Below are 19,367 nucleotides of genomic sequence, written 5' to 3' on the forward strand. Positions count from 1 at the left end.
AAAAGGGAGGTAATATTGCCCCCGTACAAGTCTCTGGTGAGACCTCATTTGGAATACTATGTACAATTCTGGAAACTGCACCATCAAATAAACTGGATGGAGTCAGCCCAAAGGTGACTACTAAAATGGTCAGTGGTCTTCATTCTAAAGCACATGGGGGACAAAGATCTAAACATGTATATCCTAAAGGAAAGGCAAGATAGGGGAGATATAAATTAGACATTTAAATACCTCCAAGGTTTCCATGCACAGGAGACAAGCCTTTTTCAATGGAAAGAAGGCTCTAGAACGAGGGGGGTAATGGGATAAGGGTAAAAGGGGATAGACTCATGAATGATCTTAGGAAGTATTTCTTTACAGAATGGATGGAACAGCTTCCCAGTGGAAATGGTGGGAACAAAAAAGCCCCCCCCCCCCAGTATTTGAATTCAAAAAAGCATAGGATAAACTCAGTGGATCTCTAAGGTAGTGATAGGAATTATAAAGCTAAATTAGTTGGGCAGATGGGCAGACTAGATAGGCCATATGGTCTTTTTCTGCAGTCATGTTTGGTTTTTTTTTGCATACAAAGAAAGACAAAACAAAACACTTGTACTCAAAACAGTTTTATTTTTCAAGTGGTAAAGAGTTTGGGGAGGAAATAAGAGCAATTACACCCATCTGTAACTTATTCTCAAGATAGTACATATCATGGATTTACATGAAGAGTCAAGTTTTGCCACCTCAGGAACAGGAGAATAAGCACAATTTAGGAAGAAGGTATCTGAAGCTAATTTGTCTTGAGTCCCTCTTTAGGGTCCTTCTGTTCAGAGAAATCTCACACAGATCCCCACTTGCAGAATATCTGGATTTGCTACTTCCCTGTCCTTCCTGTTCAGGATCTGATAATCTGTCTGCCAGAACATTCTTCAGGTACATGGTTCTTATGATCTTTTCTTGAGAAATGACCCAGATCTACATCTGGACAGCTTACCGACTCAGGAGGTACTAGCCTGTGCATCTCTACTTGTTTATGTAGAACACAGCTTGAACTGCCTACCTGAATGAGAACAATTTTGTTTGCCAGTTAATCTCTGAAAACCTTTAGAACATACACAATCACCCTTAGCTCTAGGAAACTTATGTAATGGAGATTTTCGTGAGCAGACCAAAGATCTAGGGTGTAAAGCCCCTCTACATGAACTCCCCAGCCTAGGCTGGAGGCATTTGTGGTTAGAGCAATTTGAATTGGGGAAATTTAAATAGATTCCTCTGGCTGGATCAGATCGGATCAGCCACCAGGACAGAATCCTTGAGCTGCTGAGTTATCTGGATTCTCTCAAAAATCTTGACTGGTCAGAGTCCAATATCATCATCAATTGGTATCATTGGGCTTCTCTCATAGGGAGATATGCCAAGGGTGTTATATGCACTGTTGATACCATGAGGCCCAACAACCAACTGAGGGGGGATATGAAAGAGGTGTTTAAAATCATGAGAGGTCTAGAACGGGTAGATGTGAATTGGTTATTTACTCTTTCAGATAGTAGAAAGACTAGGGGGCACTCCATGAAGTTAGCATGGGGCACATTTAAAACTAATCGGAGAAAGTTCTTTTTTACTCAACGCACAATTAAACTCTGGAATTTACTGCCAGAGGATGTGGTTAGTGCAGTTAGTATAGCTGTGTTTAAAAAAGGATTGGATAAGTTCTTGGAGGAGAAGTCCATTACCTGCTATTAAGTTCACTTAGAGAATAGCCACTGCCATTAGCAATGGTAACATGGAATAGACTTAGTTTTTGGGTACTTGCCAGGTTCTTATGGCCTGGATTGGCCACTGTTGGAAACAGGATGCTGGGCTTGATGGACCCTTGGTCTGACCCAGTATGGCATTTTCTTATGTTCTTCACCTTAACATGTTTCATTTGTTGTCTAATCATTTATTTCTTCCACTGTGGACAGCAGCATGATGATCCTCTTATAGAAGAAAGGTTTTCAACTGAATTGTACCTAGAAGAGCTCCTATAAATTCCAGTTGAGGTGATGGACACAAATGGGATTTGTGATAATATATTGGAGGTGGTGTTTCTCTATTATAAATCTGAAATTTCCTGTAATCTTGAAATATCTTTATATGGGAGTAAACATCCTTTAAATCAAAGCAGCACAGCCAGTCCCCCTTTTCCAGGAAGGGAATTAAGATGCTCAAAGAAATCATCTTGAACTTTTCCTTTACAGAAATTTGTTCAAAGCCCTTATGTTAAAGATGGGATGGAATTCCCTTGTTTTCTTTCGAATTAGAATGTACTTGGAATAAAATCCCTGCCCTCTTTCTCCTTGTGGAATGGGTTTGACTGCACTGGCCTCTAAAAGCGGAGAATTCCTTTTGCAGCAGAAATACCATGAGCTTCTTAGATGGTAATTTGAAACTTCCATGTTATCTGTATACTTTTCTGATTATGTTGAGAACCTAAGTGTGAAGTTATTCTGGGCCAACAATTTACGTAAAACCTCAGCCTTCTTCCCAACAGGAAGATTCTCTGGCATACTGGGATCCTGCTATGTCCTCTTGATACAGACAAAACCCCATCCCTGATTTTGGATGGTAATCTGGATGAAGCTTTTGGGTCCCCTGTTGTCTGGGAAAGCAGTGAGATCCCTATCCTTAACAGGGATAAGGATGTGCAGGATAACATCTCCTTGAAGGATTAGAAGGGCTTTCTTGGTGCCCATTTGAATATTCCTAGATGAGGAAGGTGGGTCTGGAGTGGCAGTGGAGAGCATCTGAAGCATAGCACAGTGTAATTTAATCCATAATGTCCTGAATTTAAGGAGCTGTCATCTAAATAGGACATTGGGACATAATGGGTTAATTTGAGACACTGCTTCTTTGACATCATCTCTGAAGAGATTCTCTCCATTGCAAGGCATGTCAGTGAGTCTTACCTGCACATCTTGTCTATGGTCTAATCCCACAACTATGTAAGCCCGAGGGTGCCAGTACCTAATGAACAGACAATGCCATTTCCAAAAAAATCATTGGTCACACAATGTGTTTTCAAACGCCATACCCTTGGGTCCACTAGTGACTCTAGCGTATTGTGTTTCTCCTGAAGGAGATACTCCAACATTCCCTTTACCTCCTCTTTCAATATGGCCCATGAATGGGTGACAGAATGCTATGTGGGTACTGAGCATAGCAGCTGATAAACTTTTTTCCCAGTGAAGTCAAGGATAAACAAATCCTTCCCCCAGTGCCCCCCCCACCTGGGGGGGGGGGGGGCACTGAAGAATGAGTTCTAGATCTTTTGGCCTTTAAGAGACTGATTACAATTGACTGATGAGGATAACTTTTCTAATCCAGAAGCCTAGTGGACATATAACATTGTGTCTGCCTTTCTGTTTATTGGTATCATATAGGGGTCTCCCACATTCTTATCTGTATCACTGATGGGTACTGCCATGATTTCCATGGGAAAAAGGGATCCACAAATGAGTATGTTATCCAATTCTGCCCTGGTCTTTTCCTCAAAATCAGTGGCAAGGTCTTCTAGAGGAGATTTTTTCATGTGGAGGAGAGGAATCTGAGGAGAGTCCTGTGGACTCCTCTTGATTGTAGTAGGCCTCAGATTCATAAGCATACCCCCAAGAATACTAAAGACATCGAATCAATCATAGTTTGGCAATGTGGTCTGAGCATGTAGCTATCTAGAAGATAAGGCCTCTGACATTAAGGTGAACTGAGGGCTCCGCAACAAAAAATGTCATATTTATTTCCAATTTTTCTTTAGAGAAAAGAAATTTAACCAGTGGACTCTATGGAGAAAAAAATAGATGAAAGGGGCCCTGCATATCAGTGTTGTGGGACAGCATGCACATGCTCAGTAAAGCAGGCCACAAGCTTCTAGAAGCCCTGAAGTAAACATCATTAACCAGATACAAGGAATCTGAGCATGTTTGCTCGATCTGACGGAAGGAATGCTCTCTCTTATAAAGAATCTAATCAGGTTCCAATTAATTTGATTTTCTGTGAGGGAATTAGAGGTCATTTCTCAAAATTCACCAGGAATTTTAAAGACTGTAGCTGTACTCACCTCCCTATGAAAATCTATACTACATCTTCCTTGGAATTTGCTGCCCCAAGCAAGATATTCGTGTATGGGAAGACTCAGATGCCCTGTCACCTGAGATGTACTTCTACTATAGCCAGGCACTTAATGAAGATCCTTAGTGCTGCTGAGAGGCCAAAGGGGAAAATAGTTAGGGTACTTTGGTAAACCACAACACTACTCTGCACTGACAGTGAGAAGAGTGCATATCTATTCCCCCCTTTGGATGAAGGTGAGGATTGTGTGAATTCATTTTGAACCACTTCTGGAGTATATACTTGTTCAGGCTTCTTAAATCCAGGATGGGTCTCAGAACCCCAGATTTCTTGGGGATAAAGAAGCAGCAGGAATAGAACCTCTGGCCATAGTGACGGGGTTGAACTGGTTATATGGCCTGCTGTTCAAGGAGCAATTCCACCTATAGGCAGAGTTACAGTGAGTGAAATGGATCACAATTGAAGGCCAGGAGAAACAAAAACAGTATCCAGACAATCTTTGGTGATCTTGTGCCACTCCTCTCGATAGTACTGGATTCTGCTCCCTACTGGAGAAGATAGTTGCTGGGTTGGGAAAGTGGTAAAAAACTTGGTCCAGTTTTGGGTTGGATCCGATGTGCTGTTTTAGATTGACAGTACGAGCCAGAAATTGTTGCTGTTGCAGAAGTAGAGGCTGCATCAGGTATCTGTGCAATTTCCGGAAGGAGCATCTCTGGAAATACAGCTTTTTAAAAGCATAGAAAGAACTTCTTGCAGAAGAATACTCTGGCTTCTCGATAGAGACTGAAATGCCACATGTTGTTAATTTGAGTGACTGAAAAGGTGATCACTCAGGCAAAAACATCTGACAACTTTTCATGATCATATAGGCTGCTGGCTTTCAATCAATCCATGTGGCGAGCTCTGATGAATGCTGCTGAGGTACATGCTATGGTATCGAACGTCTTGTAGTTGCATCAAAATAAGATGGCATATACACTCTTCTGCATTCAGGAGTGGCTGAAGGTATGTGATGATTCCTTCACCAGGTGGAAGGAAAGGCTTCAGTTTCTGTATTTAATTGTGTAAGTATTGAACCATGTAGAGCTGATATGTGGAGATTTATACATTTTGAATGGAGCTTTAAAATGCTATCTTACCAAAGTTGTCCAGTAACATAAGATCCTTTCCTAGGAGTATTTGAATATATCCTTTACTTTGGTCTTTTGAGAGCTAATTCTACCACAATTGATTGATGGGAAATTTATATTTGAAGTCTACTGCCTGGCAACTGGGGCAAAGAAAATAGGTTTTGCCCCACATCCTTGTTAGTAATTCTGGTACGATATAATGAATTGGAATATCTGCTAGTTCCATTGGCGTGTCCAGAATTTGGAGGACTCCAAAGACCTTCATGCAGAGATCTTTGTCTTTGTGAACACTGACCCTGAATTATTCCCCAGCTTGTCTAGAAATCTGGAGTAGGAAAGGTCTTCTGGTGAAGATGAGTATTCTGGAGGCTCTGGGAGAGGGTCAGAGGGGATTCCCATCAATCTCGCTTCAGATTCTGGAGGGCACACTGATCCAGGACTTTCATGACAAAGAAGGCGACTAAGGAGAAATCTTTGGTTGCCTCAGAGGGGTATTCTCCTGGTGAACATCCTCTGATTGGATGGACTCCACTGTAAGTGACTGACAAGAACCACCGCATAGGGGTTCTGAAGGAAGATCCACTCAAACTGCTGATATTGGGACTCTTCCTCATGGGATTAAATCTGATATCCTGGAAATGAGATGTTAGAAGGTACCTTTCTTATCCTTAGCCACAAGATGTAAAGAAATCCTTCACCAACTATCATCTAGTCTAAGGGCTGATGAGCCCTTTTGTCCTGGCATGGGCAGTGGAAAATCCTCTTCAGATACCAGAATAGAGTCCTGCACATCCTCTAGGCTCTGCAGAATTTGAATTGGAGGCAGATTATATGTGACAGTACCAGAGAACAAACAGGATCTGGAGCCTCCAGGCATAGCCTTTGTTCTAGTAATTTTGTTGGAGTAAGGGATCTGGTAATTGGTGGGAGTATGGGGTAACGTATCCCCCCTCAGCCCCTGTCAAAATTCTGTGCAGGCCAATATATATAGCTACATTGGAAGCATTGCTGCATGATGTGTCGACAATGGACTAACTTCCCCTGATAAGGGTTTTGAGGAACAATGCATTTAATGTTCCAGGGCTCAAAGTATCGAGGATTTATATATGATGGTGTCTTCTGCTTCAATGTCATCAATGGTACAATGCACCTGAGACACTGCTTTTTGCACAAGTTGCTCCGTAGAATGGTGTCTCTTTTTCAATCCCGAGAATTTGGCCTGTTCCATCATAAGAACATGCCATACTGGGTCAGACTAAGGGTCCATCAAGCCCAGCATCCTGTTTCCAACAGTGGCCAATCCAGGCCATAAGAACCTGGCAAGTACCCAAAAACTAAGTCTATCCCATGTTACCGTTGCTAGTAATAGCAGTGGCTAATTTCTAAGTCAACTCAATTAATAGCAGGTAATGGACTTCTCCTCCAAGAACTTATCCAATCCTTTTTTAAACACAGCTATACTAACTGCACTAACCACATCCTCTGGCAACAGGGAAGATACTTTTGAGGAGCTCCAGCTCAATTCAGTTCCTGGAGAAATCAGAGTTGCTTACCTGTAACAGGTGTTCACAAGACAGCAGGATGTTAGTCCTCATACATGGGTGACTTCATCAGGATGGAGCCCAATCACGGAACACTTTTGTCAAAGTTTCTAGAACTTTGACTGGCACCACTGAGCATGCCCAGCATGGTACTATCCCTGCATCCAGCAGGGGTCTCCCCTCAGTCTCATGTATAATAAAAAGTACGTACAAAAAATAAAACAAATTGCAAGCGTATCCAACTCTGCGGGGTGGCGGGCGGGTTTTGTGAGGCCTAACATCCTGCTGTCCTGTGAGAACACCCGTTATAGGTAAGCAACTCTGCTTTCTCACAGGACAAGCAGGATGGTAGTCCTCACATATGGGTGAATAATAAGCGGAGGATGCCCGAGCAATGTACCAAAAGCACCAAAAGACGTGCAACAGGCACAACAGGGGTGATTTTGATAACTGGCAGCCTGAAATTCTCAGCGGGCTGTTGGAAGGAAGTTGGGTATTAAGCTGAGAATAAATTACGCAGAACAGACCGGCCAAAAATAGAATCTTGTGTGCCAGCTTTGTCCAGGCAATAATGGGCAGCAAAAGTATGGAGAGAACTCCAAGTAGCAGCTCTGCAGATGTCAGCAAGAGGTACAGACCGAAGGTGTGCTACCGACGTTGCCATTGCTCTAATGGAGTGCGCTTTAACACGTCCCTGTAGTGGAAGGCCTGCTTGTTGGTAGCAGAAGGAAATACAGTCCGCCAGCCAGGAGGACAGGGTCTGTTTTCCCATCGGGATTCCCAGTTTAATTTTATCAAAGGAGACAAATAGCTGGGTGGACTTCCTATGGCTTGCAGTGCTTTCCAAATAAAAGGCCAGTGCACGCTTGCAAGGAATGCAGAGCCCGCTCACCTGGATGTGAGTGGGGTTTCGGAAAGAAAGTAGGCAAAACTATGGATTGATTTAAATGGGAATTCAGACTACTTTCGGTAGAAATTTAGGATGAGTGCGAAGGACCACCCGATCATGAAGAAATTTTGTGTAAGGGGGTAAGTAACCAGCACCTGTAGCTCACTGATCCTGCGAGCACACATCAAAGCAAGAAGGAATAGCACCTTCCAAGTGAGATGCCGTAACTCGCAGGAATGCAGAGGCTCAAATGGAGGTTTCATGAGTCGCACTAATGCCACATTAAGGTCCCAAGCAGGGGCCAGGGGATGGAGAGGGGGTTTGAGGTGAAGCAAGCCCTTCATAAAGTGCACTACTAAGGGTTGTGTCGAAATAGACATCTCCTATACCCTTATGGAAGGCAGCCACCACACTGACATGTACTCTAATGGAGGAAGTTTGTAGACCAGGTGCCAGAGGTAGTCTAAAAACTTCTTGTGGGGCAGGTAAAAGGAAGTGAAGTGCACCACAATGAAATCTTTTCCATTTAGAATGATATCTTCTAGTAGAAGGCTTTCGTGAAGCTACCAGGACCTGGGATACAGAGTCCGAAAGATTGAGAGGCCGTAAGATTAGCCTTTCAACATCCAAGCTGTCAGCGACAAGGCCTGAAAGTTGGGATGGCGCAGTTGTCCGTTCTTCTGAGATATCAGAGACGGATCTGTGTCCAGGCGAATCTGTGGACGGACAGAGGTCGCGAAGGATGGGAAACTAAACCTGACACGGTCAGTAGGGTCTATGAGGATCATGAGACCCTTGTTCTGGCGTAGCTTCACGAGAGTCTTGCTGATGAGAGGAAGTGGGGGGTAGACATACAGGAGACCTGTTGCCCAAGAGAGGGCGAAGGCGTCCCTCGGTGGAGTTTTGTGACTGCGATGTAGGGAGCAGAAGTTCTCCACCTTGCGATTGTGAACCGATGCAAAGAGGTCGATGCTCGGATACCCCCACTTCTGATCCGCCACTGCGGGGTTTAGGGACCACTCGTGGGGCTGAAATGCACGACAGTTTGTCCGCACCCTCCAGGTAAGTCGCTCTCAGTAGCATGGACTGAGAGAGAGCTAAATCCCAAATTTGCACTACTTCCTGACACAGGAGGTAGGAACCAGTCCCCCCCCCCCCCCCCCCCCCCCGGCTTGTTGATGTATCTCATCGCTACTTAATTTATCTGTTTGGATTAGGATTGTTTTGTTGGATAAGCAATTTTTGAAGGCTAGAAGGGAATATCTGATAGCCCTGAGCTCCATAAAGTTTATCTGATGTTGCACTTCTGCTGCAGACCAGGTTCCCCAAGTTTGCATGTGGTTGACATGTGCTCCCCACCCTAGAGTGGAAGCATCTGTTGTCAGAATTATCCAGGAGATCACTCCCGGACCCCCCCAGTGGGGGTCCGGGAGTGATCTCTCAAAAGTCTCAAAAGTCCTTTGCCCTTAGTATGTCACAGGGGCTACCAAGGACATTTTATAAATGTTTTGATTTACTTGTAAATTTAAAAGGATATAAATAAAGAATTAAAAAAAAGAAAGAAAAGGGGTCAGGAGGGTGGTGGGTTGTATTTAATTAATTTGGCAGGTTTTGGAGGGGTAAGGGCAAAGGGCCATCGGCGCCATTTTGATTGCTGGCAGCAGACGGCCCAAGTCCAGGAGATCACTCCCGGACCCCCGCTGGACCACCAGGGACTTTTGGCAGGTCTTGGGGGGTCATGAGGGTGGGGGGTTGTAGTAAATTAATTTGGCAGGTCGGGGGGGGGGGGGGGTCAGGAGGGTGGAGGGTTTTGTTAGATTTTTATAAGACGACCCCCGGCGTATAAGACGACCCCTGACTTTTGAGAAGATTTTTAGGGGTTAAAAACTCGTCTTATACGCCGGAAAATACGGTAATTGGGAACCAGGGAGTGAAATTATGGGTTAGACTTTAAGGTTATAGTGTATGAATAATAACCTGTGTGTTCCCTTAAAACAATTTTCAATGTAGATTGAATATTTTATAAATGTTTTGATTTACTTGTAAATTTAAAAGGATATAAATAAAGAATTAAAAAAAGAAAGAAAAGTACTCAATTCCTGTGACATCTGACCCTGCTGATAAAAAAAAAAAAACCAGAGGCTTCAGAACCCTCTCTGGGCAGTCCTCTAGTTTTGAGGCAAGCTAAGCATAAAACCCCCAAAGCAAAAGTGTGCTTGCAGCCCTTCCTCATCAGGAGCGTGGGCAGTCAAACTAAGAATGGCAATGAAGGAGCTCACCTTTAAAACTTAGAGGAACTTACCCCCAAATGCAGGCAACACTGGTCGCATGAAAAGCCTCAAGCTGTTCCAGAGTGGCTCTCCTGTTTTCTTTTTAATAAAAGTTTAAAGGCAGAGAAGCCATAAGTAGAGAAAAGGGGGAAGGAAGGGAGGCAGACTCAGAGGATTTTATTTATTTTTATTATCTGCCATCTCAAACCCCTCAGGCTCAACCAAACTTCCTCTGGAACTAGGAACCTTCTGAGAAAGCATGCTACCTTGCTATTAGAAAACCAGAAGCCTGGCCCTAGGGTACAGGACAAACTCCTTACCCCAATCTCAAAAGGTTAAGCAGGCCTTGTCAGAAAAAAAGTTCCACTGCCCCATTGGTACATCCTACCATTTTAATGGAAGTAGAGAATACTGAGGAATTTTCTGGATGGCACCTCGCACAAGTGGCTGTGATGATGTCAAAGAAAACTGTATTCTCTATCTCCATCTACTGGTAGGAAGGAACAACCCCACTTGTCTGGAATGATGCAGCAGAACAAGGAAGAAACTCTCGTAACTAGTCGCAAATGTATTATGTTGATCCAACAGAAAAAGTATCACAACTTGTTTACTTCTTGCATCATACCTTACAATGATTTAGACACAAATATGGATGGGACAAAAAAAAAAAAAAAAAAAGCACTAAATAAGCCCTCTATGGGTTGAAAAAATAAATACACTTTGCATACTCACCCCATATCGGCTTGTTAACATCTGGTTTACTGTAGCATCTACAGCTGCTAATTTTATTTTTCCTTTTGTTTGTTCTTTAACTTCTGTAGCAGCAGCTGCCCATTCTGGCTCTAGACTAGGAAAAAAAACAAATTACTTTTAAAAATGTTTTTTCTATTCTATCGCTTTAACGTAAGTTGAATCTATCATCCAGTTTTAGATTTTCCCTTCCTTCCAAAGCACCGGCCAATGCAAGGTTTAATTTGAAATCATTAAAATGTGTCACTTGTGACATTCCTGCAAAGACTTAAGATCTCCTGCAACCTGTCAATACCACACAGAAGAAAACTTCAGAGCTATTTATGCAAAACACAAATTTAACTTGATCTATATTTTCATATTTCTTTTCATTGTTCAACATTAGGTTTAGAATACTTTATGCCTGTATTTACTGATTTCATGCTCAGATTTTTGTGGCATCTAGTTTATTACTATGGAAACAAAAATCCCGTTACCAACACTACTAAAGAAATAGGGTGATACGGAACACCAAAATCCTTATCTATTCTCTTACTATCTCATTTAGACTATTGCAATCTGCTTCTTAGTGGTCTTCCAATGAACCTTCTCTCCACACTACAAGCTATTCAAAATTCAGATGTGTAACTTTGAAAGAGGGTGAAATCTTGGCTTTTTCAGTGTTATATCTGTGAGCAGTATGTTTTGATTTCTTGGCGCAGGGTAGGTAATTTTTTATCAATTTTAATTTTTAGTTTAAATTTTGCTTAGTTTGTATGATTTGTTTTTGATGTTTTTATTAGGATTTGTTATTGTATATGGATTTGTTTGAATTTGCTGTACACCGCATCTACCAGGGATCCCCTGCGTGAGAGGTCAATAAGAATACACACACATACATCTCCTCTTTCTCAAATCACTGCAAAGGGCTCCCTATTTACTTCTCATACAATTTAAGTTTTCTTACTCACCTATAAGTGCATTTGTCCGCAGCTCCTTATTACCTCTCCTAACTCTTCCTATACTTCGCATGAGATTTGCTCAATGAGGCAAGTCATTTATCTATTTGGATTTAACAGCTTTACTGAAAACGCTCAAAGCAGTTACAAAAGAAACAATATGTACCAAAATTACAAAATTTTTATGTAGAATAAAAATATTCCCGCCCTCATCACAACCCAACTATCTAATAGTATCCAACAAAACAAAACCAGTAATTGTTTAAAAAAAAAAAAAAAAGAATTACAACATACCTAATATGCCCTCTCAATTATCCCATCCACCTATCAGTTCAATCCAGCTCACCATAAAGCCCTATAATTAAACCAATTTTAAAATCTTAAACAGTAATATTAAAAAATCAGGAGATTCTAAAACAAGTGAAATCCAATGAATAAGTGAGATCTTATGCCTAATATACCCAATCAGCCATGATTTAGTCTTTTTCCTGAATCGAACAAAAGAGGATTCAGAACGGAAGTCTACAGCAGGGGTGCTCAAACCAGTCCTACAGCCCCCCCCAAAGACAGTCTGATTTTCAGGATAAAGCAAATGTTGCTTACCAGTAACAGGTATTCTTACAGGACAGCAGGATGTTAGTCCTCACATATGGGTGACATCACAGGATAGAGCCCAATCACGGAACACTTTTGTCAAAGTTTCTAGAACTTTGACTGGCCCCTACTGGGCATGCCTAGCATGGCACTATCCCTGCAGCCAGCAGGAGTCCCTCTTCAGTCTAGTTACAAAGCTACAGGCAGTGCCGAAAAATAAAAGAAAATGAACCCAACACCGTGTGGTAGCGGGCGGGTTTCATGAGGACTAACATCCTGCTGGCCTGTGAGAACACCTGTTACAAGTAAGCAATATTTGCATTCTCACAGGACAAGCAGGATGGTAGTCCTCACATATGTGTGAGTACCGAGCTGAGGATGTCCGGGCATGCACCAAATCTACCCAAGACGTGCAACAGGCACAACAATTAGGGTAGAATTTGGGGGAGGGCATCCTGAACCCTACCGGGCAGGCGGAAGGGTGTTGGTACATCACGTCGTAAATAAGTTACGCAAGACAGACTGGCTGAAAATGGAATCTTGTCTTCCGGCTTTGTCTAAGCAATAGTGAGCTGTAAAATATGCAGAGAACTCCGTGGCAGCCCTGCAAATGTCAGGAAGCGGCACTGATCGTAGGTGTGCTACTGAAGACGCCATGGCCCTCACAGAGTGTGCTTTAACACGGCCTTGAAGTGGAATGCCCGTTTGCTGATAGCAAAAGGATATGCAATCCGCTAGCCAGGAAGAGAGAGTCTGCTTACCTACTGGCTGCCCCAATTTGTTAGGATGGAAAGAGATAAATAATTGAGTGCTCTTTCTGTGGGCAGCTGTATGGTCTAGGTAGAACGCTAAAGCCCGTTTGCAGTCAAGGGTTAGCAGATCCTGCTCTCCTGGATTGGAATGGGGCCTGGGAAAAAAGGTAGGTAATATAATGGATTGATTGAGATGAAACTGATACTACCTTAGGCAAGAACTTAGGGTGAGGGCGAAGTACTGCCTGGTCCTGCAGAAATTTAATGTAAGGCGGATAGGTAACTAGGGCCTGTAGTTCACTAACTTTGCGAGCCGAAGTGATTGCCAAAAGGAAAATCGCTTTCCATGTGAGATAGCGAAGTTCACAGGATTGGAGAAGCTCAAATGGTGGTTTCATAAGCCGACCCAAAACCAGGCTGAGGTCCCAAGAAGGGGGCCGGAGGATGCAGTGGAGGCTTGAGGTGAAGCAAGCCCTTCAAGAAGCATGTTACAAGGGGTCGTACTGAGATAGGGACATCCCCGATACCTTTATGGAAGGCGGCTACCGCACTGACATGCATTCTGATGGAGGAAGTTTTAAGACCTGACTCTGACAAGTGCCAGAGGTAGTCTAGAAACTGCGGGATTGGACAGGTAAAGGGATCACGGGCCTGAGAAGAGCACCATGATGTGAACCTGTTCCATTTGTAAGAGTAAGCTTTTCTCTTGGAAGGCTTCTGTGAAGCAATCAAGACACGGGAGACTGGATCAGAAAGGTTAAGCGGCTTTCAACATCCATGCAGTCAGGGACAGGGCTTGAAGATTGGGATGGTGAAGGCAACTGTGGTATTGAGTGATTAGAAGCAGGTCTGTTCCCAGAGGAATGTGCCTGCGAATGGAGAGATCCTGAAGTATTGGAAATCACACCTGGCGGGGCGCTATCAGGATCATGGTTCCCTTGTCCTGACGTAACTTCACGAGAGTCTTCGAGAGAAGTGGAAGTGGAGGGAATGCATATAGGAGACCAGTTACCCATGATAGGGAGAACGCGTCTCTTGGTGGCTAATGTTGGCTGCGAGTGAGAGAGCAGAAATTGCCTACTTTGCGATTCTGGAGTGACGCAAAGAGGTCTATTTGAGGATAACCCCATTTTTGGAAGATGGAGTTCGCTACTGAGGGGTTTAGAGACAACTTGTGCGGTTGGAAGGTGCGACTCAACTTGTCTGCCAACACGTTGTCCACTCCCGGCAAGTAGGTAGCCCTGAGGTACATTGAGTGGGAAGAGGACCTCCACCCAAATCTGTGCAGCTTCCTGACACAGAAGGTAGGATCCTGTGCCTCCCTGTTTGTTGATGTACCACATGGCCACCTGGTTGTCCGTCTGGATCAGGATGACTTGATTGGACAGGCGGATCAAGCGGATCGAATCTGGAGACCAAGAACCTTGTGTCTGGAGATCGGCCACATGGGCTCCCCATCCGAAGTTGGAAGCATCGGTGGTTAGAGTTACTTGAGGGTTTGGCGCCTGAAAGGGTGAGCCCTGTAGAAGATTGATTTGATTCGTCCACCAGGTGGGAGACTGACGGAGTGAGTCGATGATGTGGACAATGGTCGACAGGGGCTGAAGGGATTGAGTCCATTGCGACCTTAAGGTCCATTGCATGACTCATGGCCAGGCGAGCCATTGGGGTGACCTGAACTGAGGACGCCATGTATCCTAGGAGGATGAGAAAACGATAAGCAGTCGTCGAGCGTTGAGACTGCAGCTGATGCGCCAGAGACACGAGAGTGAGGGCTCATTGTCGAGGCAGGAAAGCCTTTGCTTGTAAGGTGTCCAAGTCTGCCCCAGTGAACGATAAGGTATGAGATGGGACTAAGCAGGATTTGTCGTAGTTGACGAGAAATCTGAGTGAAATTAGAGTGTTTAAGGTGAGACGTAGGGATGACAAAGCGGCTTGCTGAGTCAGAGCCCTGATTAACCAATAGTACAGATAGGGGTAGATGTGAACACCTTGAGTCCTGAGGAAGGCGGCAACCACGACGAGGCATTTTGTAAAGACTTATGGTGCAGATGCTAGGCCAAATGGAAGCAATGATACTGATAGTGCTTGGGCCCTACGAGAAACCTCAGGTATTTGCGATGAGATGGAGTTGTCGCAATATGAGTGTATGCATCCTGGAGGTCAAGAGAGCAGAGCCAGTCTCTTCTTTGTAGAAGAGGAAGAAGCGAGCCCAAGGTTACCATCTTGAACTTTTCTCTCTGGAGGTACTTGTTGAGGGCTCGTAGATCCAGAACTGGACGAACACCTCCCGATCTTTTGGGTATTAGAAAGTACTGGGAATAGAGCCAGAGGCCTTGCTGAGGGAATGGTACTGGTTCTATTGCTCTGGACTGGAGTAGGAGGAAGACCTCCTGCTCCAGGAGCAATAAATGGTCGGATGTTTTCCACGTCATTAGAGGTGGGGAATCCGGTGGGATGGAGAGAAAATTGAGATGATAGCCTTGAGCAATCATTGCTAGGATCCAGTGGTCAGAGGTGATTGATTGCCATATGTTGCTGAAATTTATTATTTATTTATTTATAACTTTTATATACCGAGGTTCAAGTAACAGAATTAATTATCACTTCGGTTTACATTACAACCAGCAAACGACAACAATGACATAGTCTTGTCTTACATTGAGCAAGGTTGAGAAACCTGGATAAACATAACTTGGGAGAAAACAGTGAAACAGAGTGGAGATAAAACTTGTAAAAACAACATATGGGAGAAGGTGAAGTGAAAGCGTGGTGAGATGTACTCGAAGGGTGAAAAAACCGGTATGGCGGGGTTGGTTAAAGGGGTGAGAAGGGGATGAAAATAGCGGCTTTGTTACAAAAACTTAGGATACTTGAGGGAACGCTTAGGTCAGGACAGACAGGTGGGGCTGAGGAGGAAAAGAGTGGTTATGGGAAAGCTTGGCCAAACAGCAGTGTCTTAAGTCTCTTCTTGAAGGTGATTGGACATTGTTCAAGCCTTAGGTCAGGTGGAAGCAGGTTCCACTGCTTGGGGCCGGAAGCGGACAAAGCTCTTTTGCTTAAGGACGTTTTGATAGTAGATGCTTGAAGAGTACCTCTCTGGGCTAGTCTTAGAGGACGGGAGGAGGAGTGGAGTTGCAAAGGAATTGTGAGGTCCAGTGGAGTGATGTTGTGAATGACCTTGTGAGTAACTGTTAATAGTTTATAAAGGATTCTGAACTTTATTGGGAGCCAATGTAGCTTCTTTAAAATCGGGGTTATATGGTCCCTTTTATTGGATTTTGTGAGAATCCTTGCGGTTGCGTTCTGTAACAACTGGAGCGGCTTAAGTGAGATATCTGGCAGGCCGTGAAGAAGTGCATTGCAATAGTCAATTTTTGAGAAAATGATAGATTGTAAGACTGACCTGAAATCCTGGAAATGGAGGAGGGGTCTTAGCCTTTTTAGAACTTGGAGTTTGAAGTAACACTCCTTTACCGTGTTGTTGATGAAGCCTGTGTAGCTCATTTGGCTGTCCATGATTACCCCGAGGTTTCTGACTTGGCATAACTGCCCTCCCACTGGTATGTGTGGTAATGGAATCTGGCTGCTGCTCTCTACGTGAGAGTCAAAAGCCAGAAGCAGGGCCTGGCTGGGGGGCTGTCTATGGTTTTTGTTTTCGGGTCTGACGAGACTGTGATTTGAGGAATGGTCTTGCAGAACGACATCTGGCTGCTGGCGGGTAGGACTTCTTTGGTCTGTAGAAAGACTTTTTAGAGTCCTTCTGGAAAGGCTGTTTGGAAGGATAATCCGAAGGTATCAGAGAGAGCTGTCTGAGAGTCTCATGATGGCCCTTTAGTTCAGCCACCTTCTTTTAAATCTGCTCGCCAAAGAGATTGTCTCCTATGCAGGGGAGGTCAGACAACTTATCTTGGACTTCCGGTCGAGGGTCTGAAGACTTGAGCCAAGCCCATCGTCTTGCTGAAATAGCAGCTGCAGATACTCTGGTTGCAGTGTCAAAGATGTCACAGCATGATCTGATCTCATGTTTACCTGCTTCCAAACTCTTGTTAATTAGGGTGTGGAGTTGTTCTGGAAGTGACTGAGGCATGGAGGTTGTCAACTCCTGTATCTGCTTAAAATTGACCCTATTATAGTGGGTCATATAGAGCTGTTAAGCGTCAATTCGGAGGATCAGCATTGATCCTTGAAAGACTCGGCGACCAATGGCATCTAAAAACTTCTGTTCCTTGCCAGGGGGAAAGGAAGTGTGAGGTTTCGACCTTTTTGCTCTCTTTTGCGCAGATTCAACACCACAGATTGGTGATCCAACTGAGGCTTCTGAAAGCCTGGAACTGACTGCACCAAATAGGTAGAGTCAGTTTTTCTGTGGACTGGTGCAATGGAACCAGGATGTTCCCAGTTCTTCTTGAGGAGATCTAGAAGAACTTGGTGGATAGGGATGGAGGTGATTTCCTTGGGTGCATCCAGGAATTGAAGCAACTCCATCATTTGATATCTGTCATCCTGCTCCATCAGTAATTGGAAGGGGACCAATTCAGACATTTCCTTCACAAAATTTATGAAAGAAAGGTCCTCTGGAGGAGAACACTTTCTACTCTCAGTGGGTGAAGGAGGTGATGGCAAATCGGTGCCTGGTGAGGAATCATCAATCCAGGTATCATAAGGATCAGCACCTGTCCCTCTAGGAACTGGAGAAGGACGGGGTAGTTGGATTCCTGAAGGTCCCGGTCGAGGCTCCGAAGGCATCGGAGGAATAACCGGAGGCACCGATGAAAGTAATGAAGGCCCTGGCGCAGGCATCGAGGGCATCGGTGGATGGCTCGATGGCACCGATGGAGGTATTGGCACCAATCTCGATGGCTGAGGCAGAATTCCCGATGGAGGGATGCGGAACGGTGTTTCTCCTCCCGATGATAAAGTAAGCGGGGAGGGCACCGGAGCCATCAGTGACCCGGGATCCATCGGTGGAAAAGCGGTTATAAGTGCTTACATCCTCGATAGCAGCGGTGCCAAGGCTGCTGGAATCAGGTCAGTAGTCTGTTCCACTATCGGTACCGATGTCTGTGCCGGGGGAACCTGGAGTCGGTGCATCGCCTTGTCGATGGCCTCCTGAACCATCGGGTCCAGTTCTTCTCAGAGACCTGGAGCAAGCTGCCCCGGCACAGAAGAAGGAGGCAGAGGCATAGCCAGAGGGTCCACCGTTAAAGACGGAGTCGCGGCTCCCGATGCCCTGTCGGGCGAGGATTGCCTAGGTGACCTGGTCGCCGAAAAGGTCGGTGCCTTTTCTGGATGGGGTTTCTTCGACGGCGGCTCAGACAATGGCGAGGTCGATGGTTCAAGACTTTTGGTGCCGATGGCGATGTTTCTCTTTACGATCTCCTCAGTCCTGAGGGGGAGAAGAGGGTGCTGAAGGCCGAAACATTGTCGATGCCGGCGCGATGTTGATGGTGCCGGTTCAGATGACGTCGATGCAATGGACGGAGTCGGGGTTTGAGCACGGAAGAGAAGTCCCATCTTCTCCAATCTGGCCTTGCGACCTTTTGGTGTCATTAGGGCACATTTGGTGCAGGTCAAGACATCGTGCTCTCGTCCAAGACACATTTCACAAACTTTATGCAGGTCTGTAATGGACATGGTACAAGTACAGTCTGGGCACCGACAGAACCCAGACGCCATGGCCATAGAAAAATCGAGCCGCGGTACGGTCGACGACCAGTAGGCCGCGAGGGCCAAACTAGTCTTCATCTTTTCTAGTCCTCCAACTTTTTGCACCTTATTATGAATCCAACCCCCTACCCATATCTCAATCTTTCCTCCAACTACTTTATCCCCCCTCCATATATGCTCTCTTTTCAGGTTCCCATCCTCCCCTCCCTTCAAAATTACTTCCTCCCTCTCTTATTGCAGGCTCCTCTTTGTCCTCCCACCACCCCTTGTTTCTCTCCTCTCACACTCCTTTAAGGTCCTCCCCTCCCATCTCTGCCCCCTTTTCAGGGTCTTTTCTCTCCTTCCAGGTCTTATAATTCTTCCATTCCTTTCCTTTGTCAGGAAACTAAGCCCCTTCAAAGAAATCCTTGATCTTACCCCAATTATTTATTTATTTATTTATTTATTGTTTTTGTTATACCGAGTTTCATGATAGGCATCACATCAACCCGGTTTACAAATAACAAGGAGTGTAAAGCATAACGTAACGTAAAAAACAATATTTTCAATAAGAACCTTGAACTTTAAATACAGTGAATCAGAAAAAGGGCTTCTCTTTTCCTTCACAGCAATCTCAGCAGGACCAAGAGCGGAAAGAGAATAAGAGCAACAGGTGCAAGACTAAGATAGTGTGAGCAATAATATAATAGACCACTACAGTAGCGGCGGTATCAGTAGAAGCCAGACAATAGCAGCATTGGAAGTGAG

The 19,367-nt window shown here is 44.5% G+C and overlaps 1 protein-coding gene across 1 annotated transcript in view; it reads right to left on the minus strand.

Annotated features, from left to right (window-relative positions):
* The window catches only part of PDIA6 (protein disulfide isomerase family A member 6), a 166,606-nt gene that overhangs the window by 41,505 nt on the left and 105,734 nt on the right, over positions 1 to 19,367 (minus strand). The window contains exon 7 of the mRNA XM_029595893.1: positions 10,649 to 10,763. Within this exon, the coding sequence (XP_029451753.1) occupies positions 10,649 to 10,763 (115 nt within the window). The remainder of the gene's footprint in view (positions 1 to 10,648; positions 10,764 to 19,367) is intronic.

The sequence above is a fragment of the Rhinatrema bivittatum genome, chromosome 3 (assembly GCF_901001135.1).
Source record: "Rhinatrema bivittatum chromosome 3, aRhiBiv1.1, whole genome shotgun sequence".
Taxonomy (NCBI): Eukaryota; Metazoa; Chordata; class Amphibia; order Gymnophiona; family Rhinatrematidae; genus Rhinatrema; species Rhinatrema bivittatum.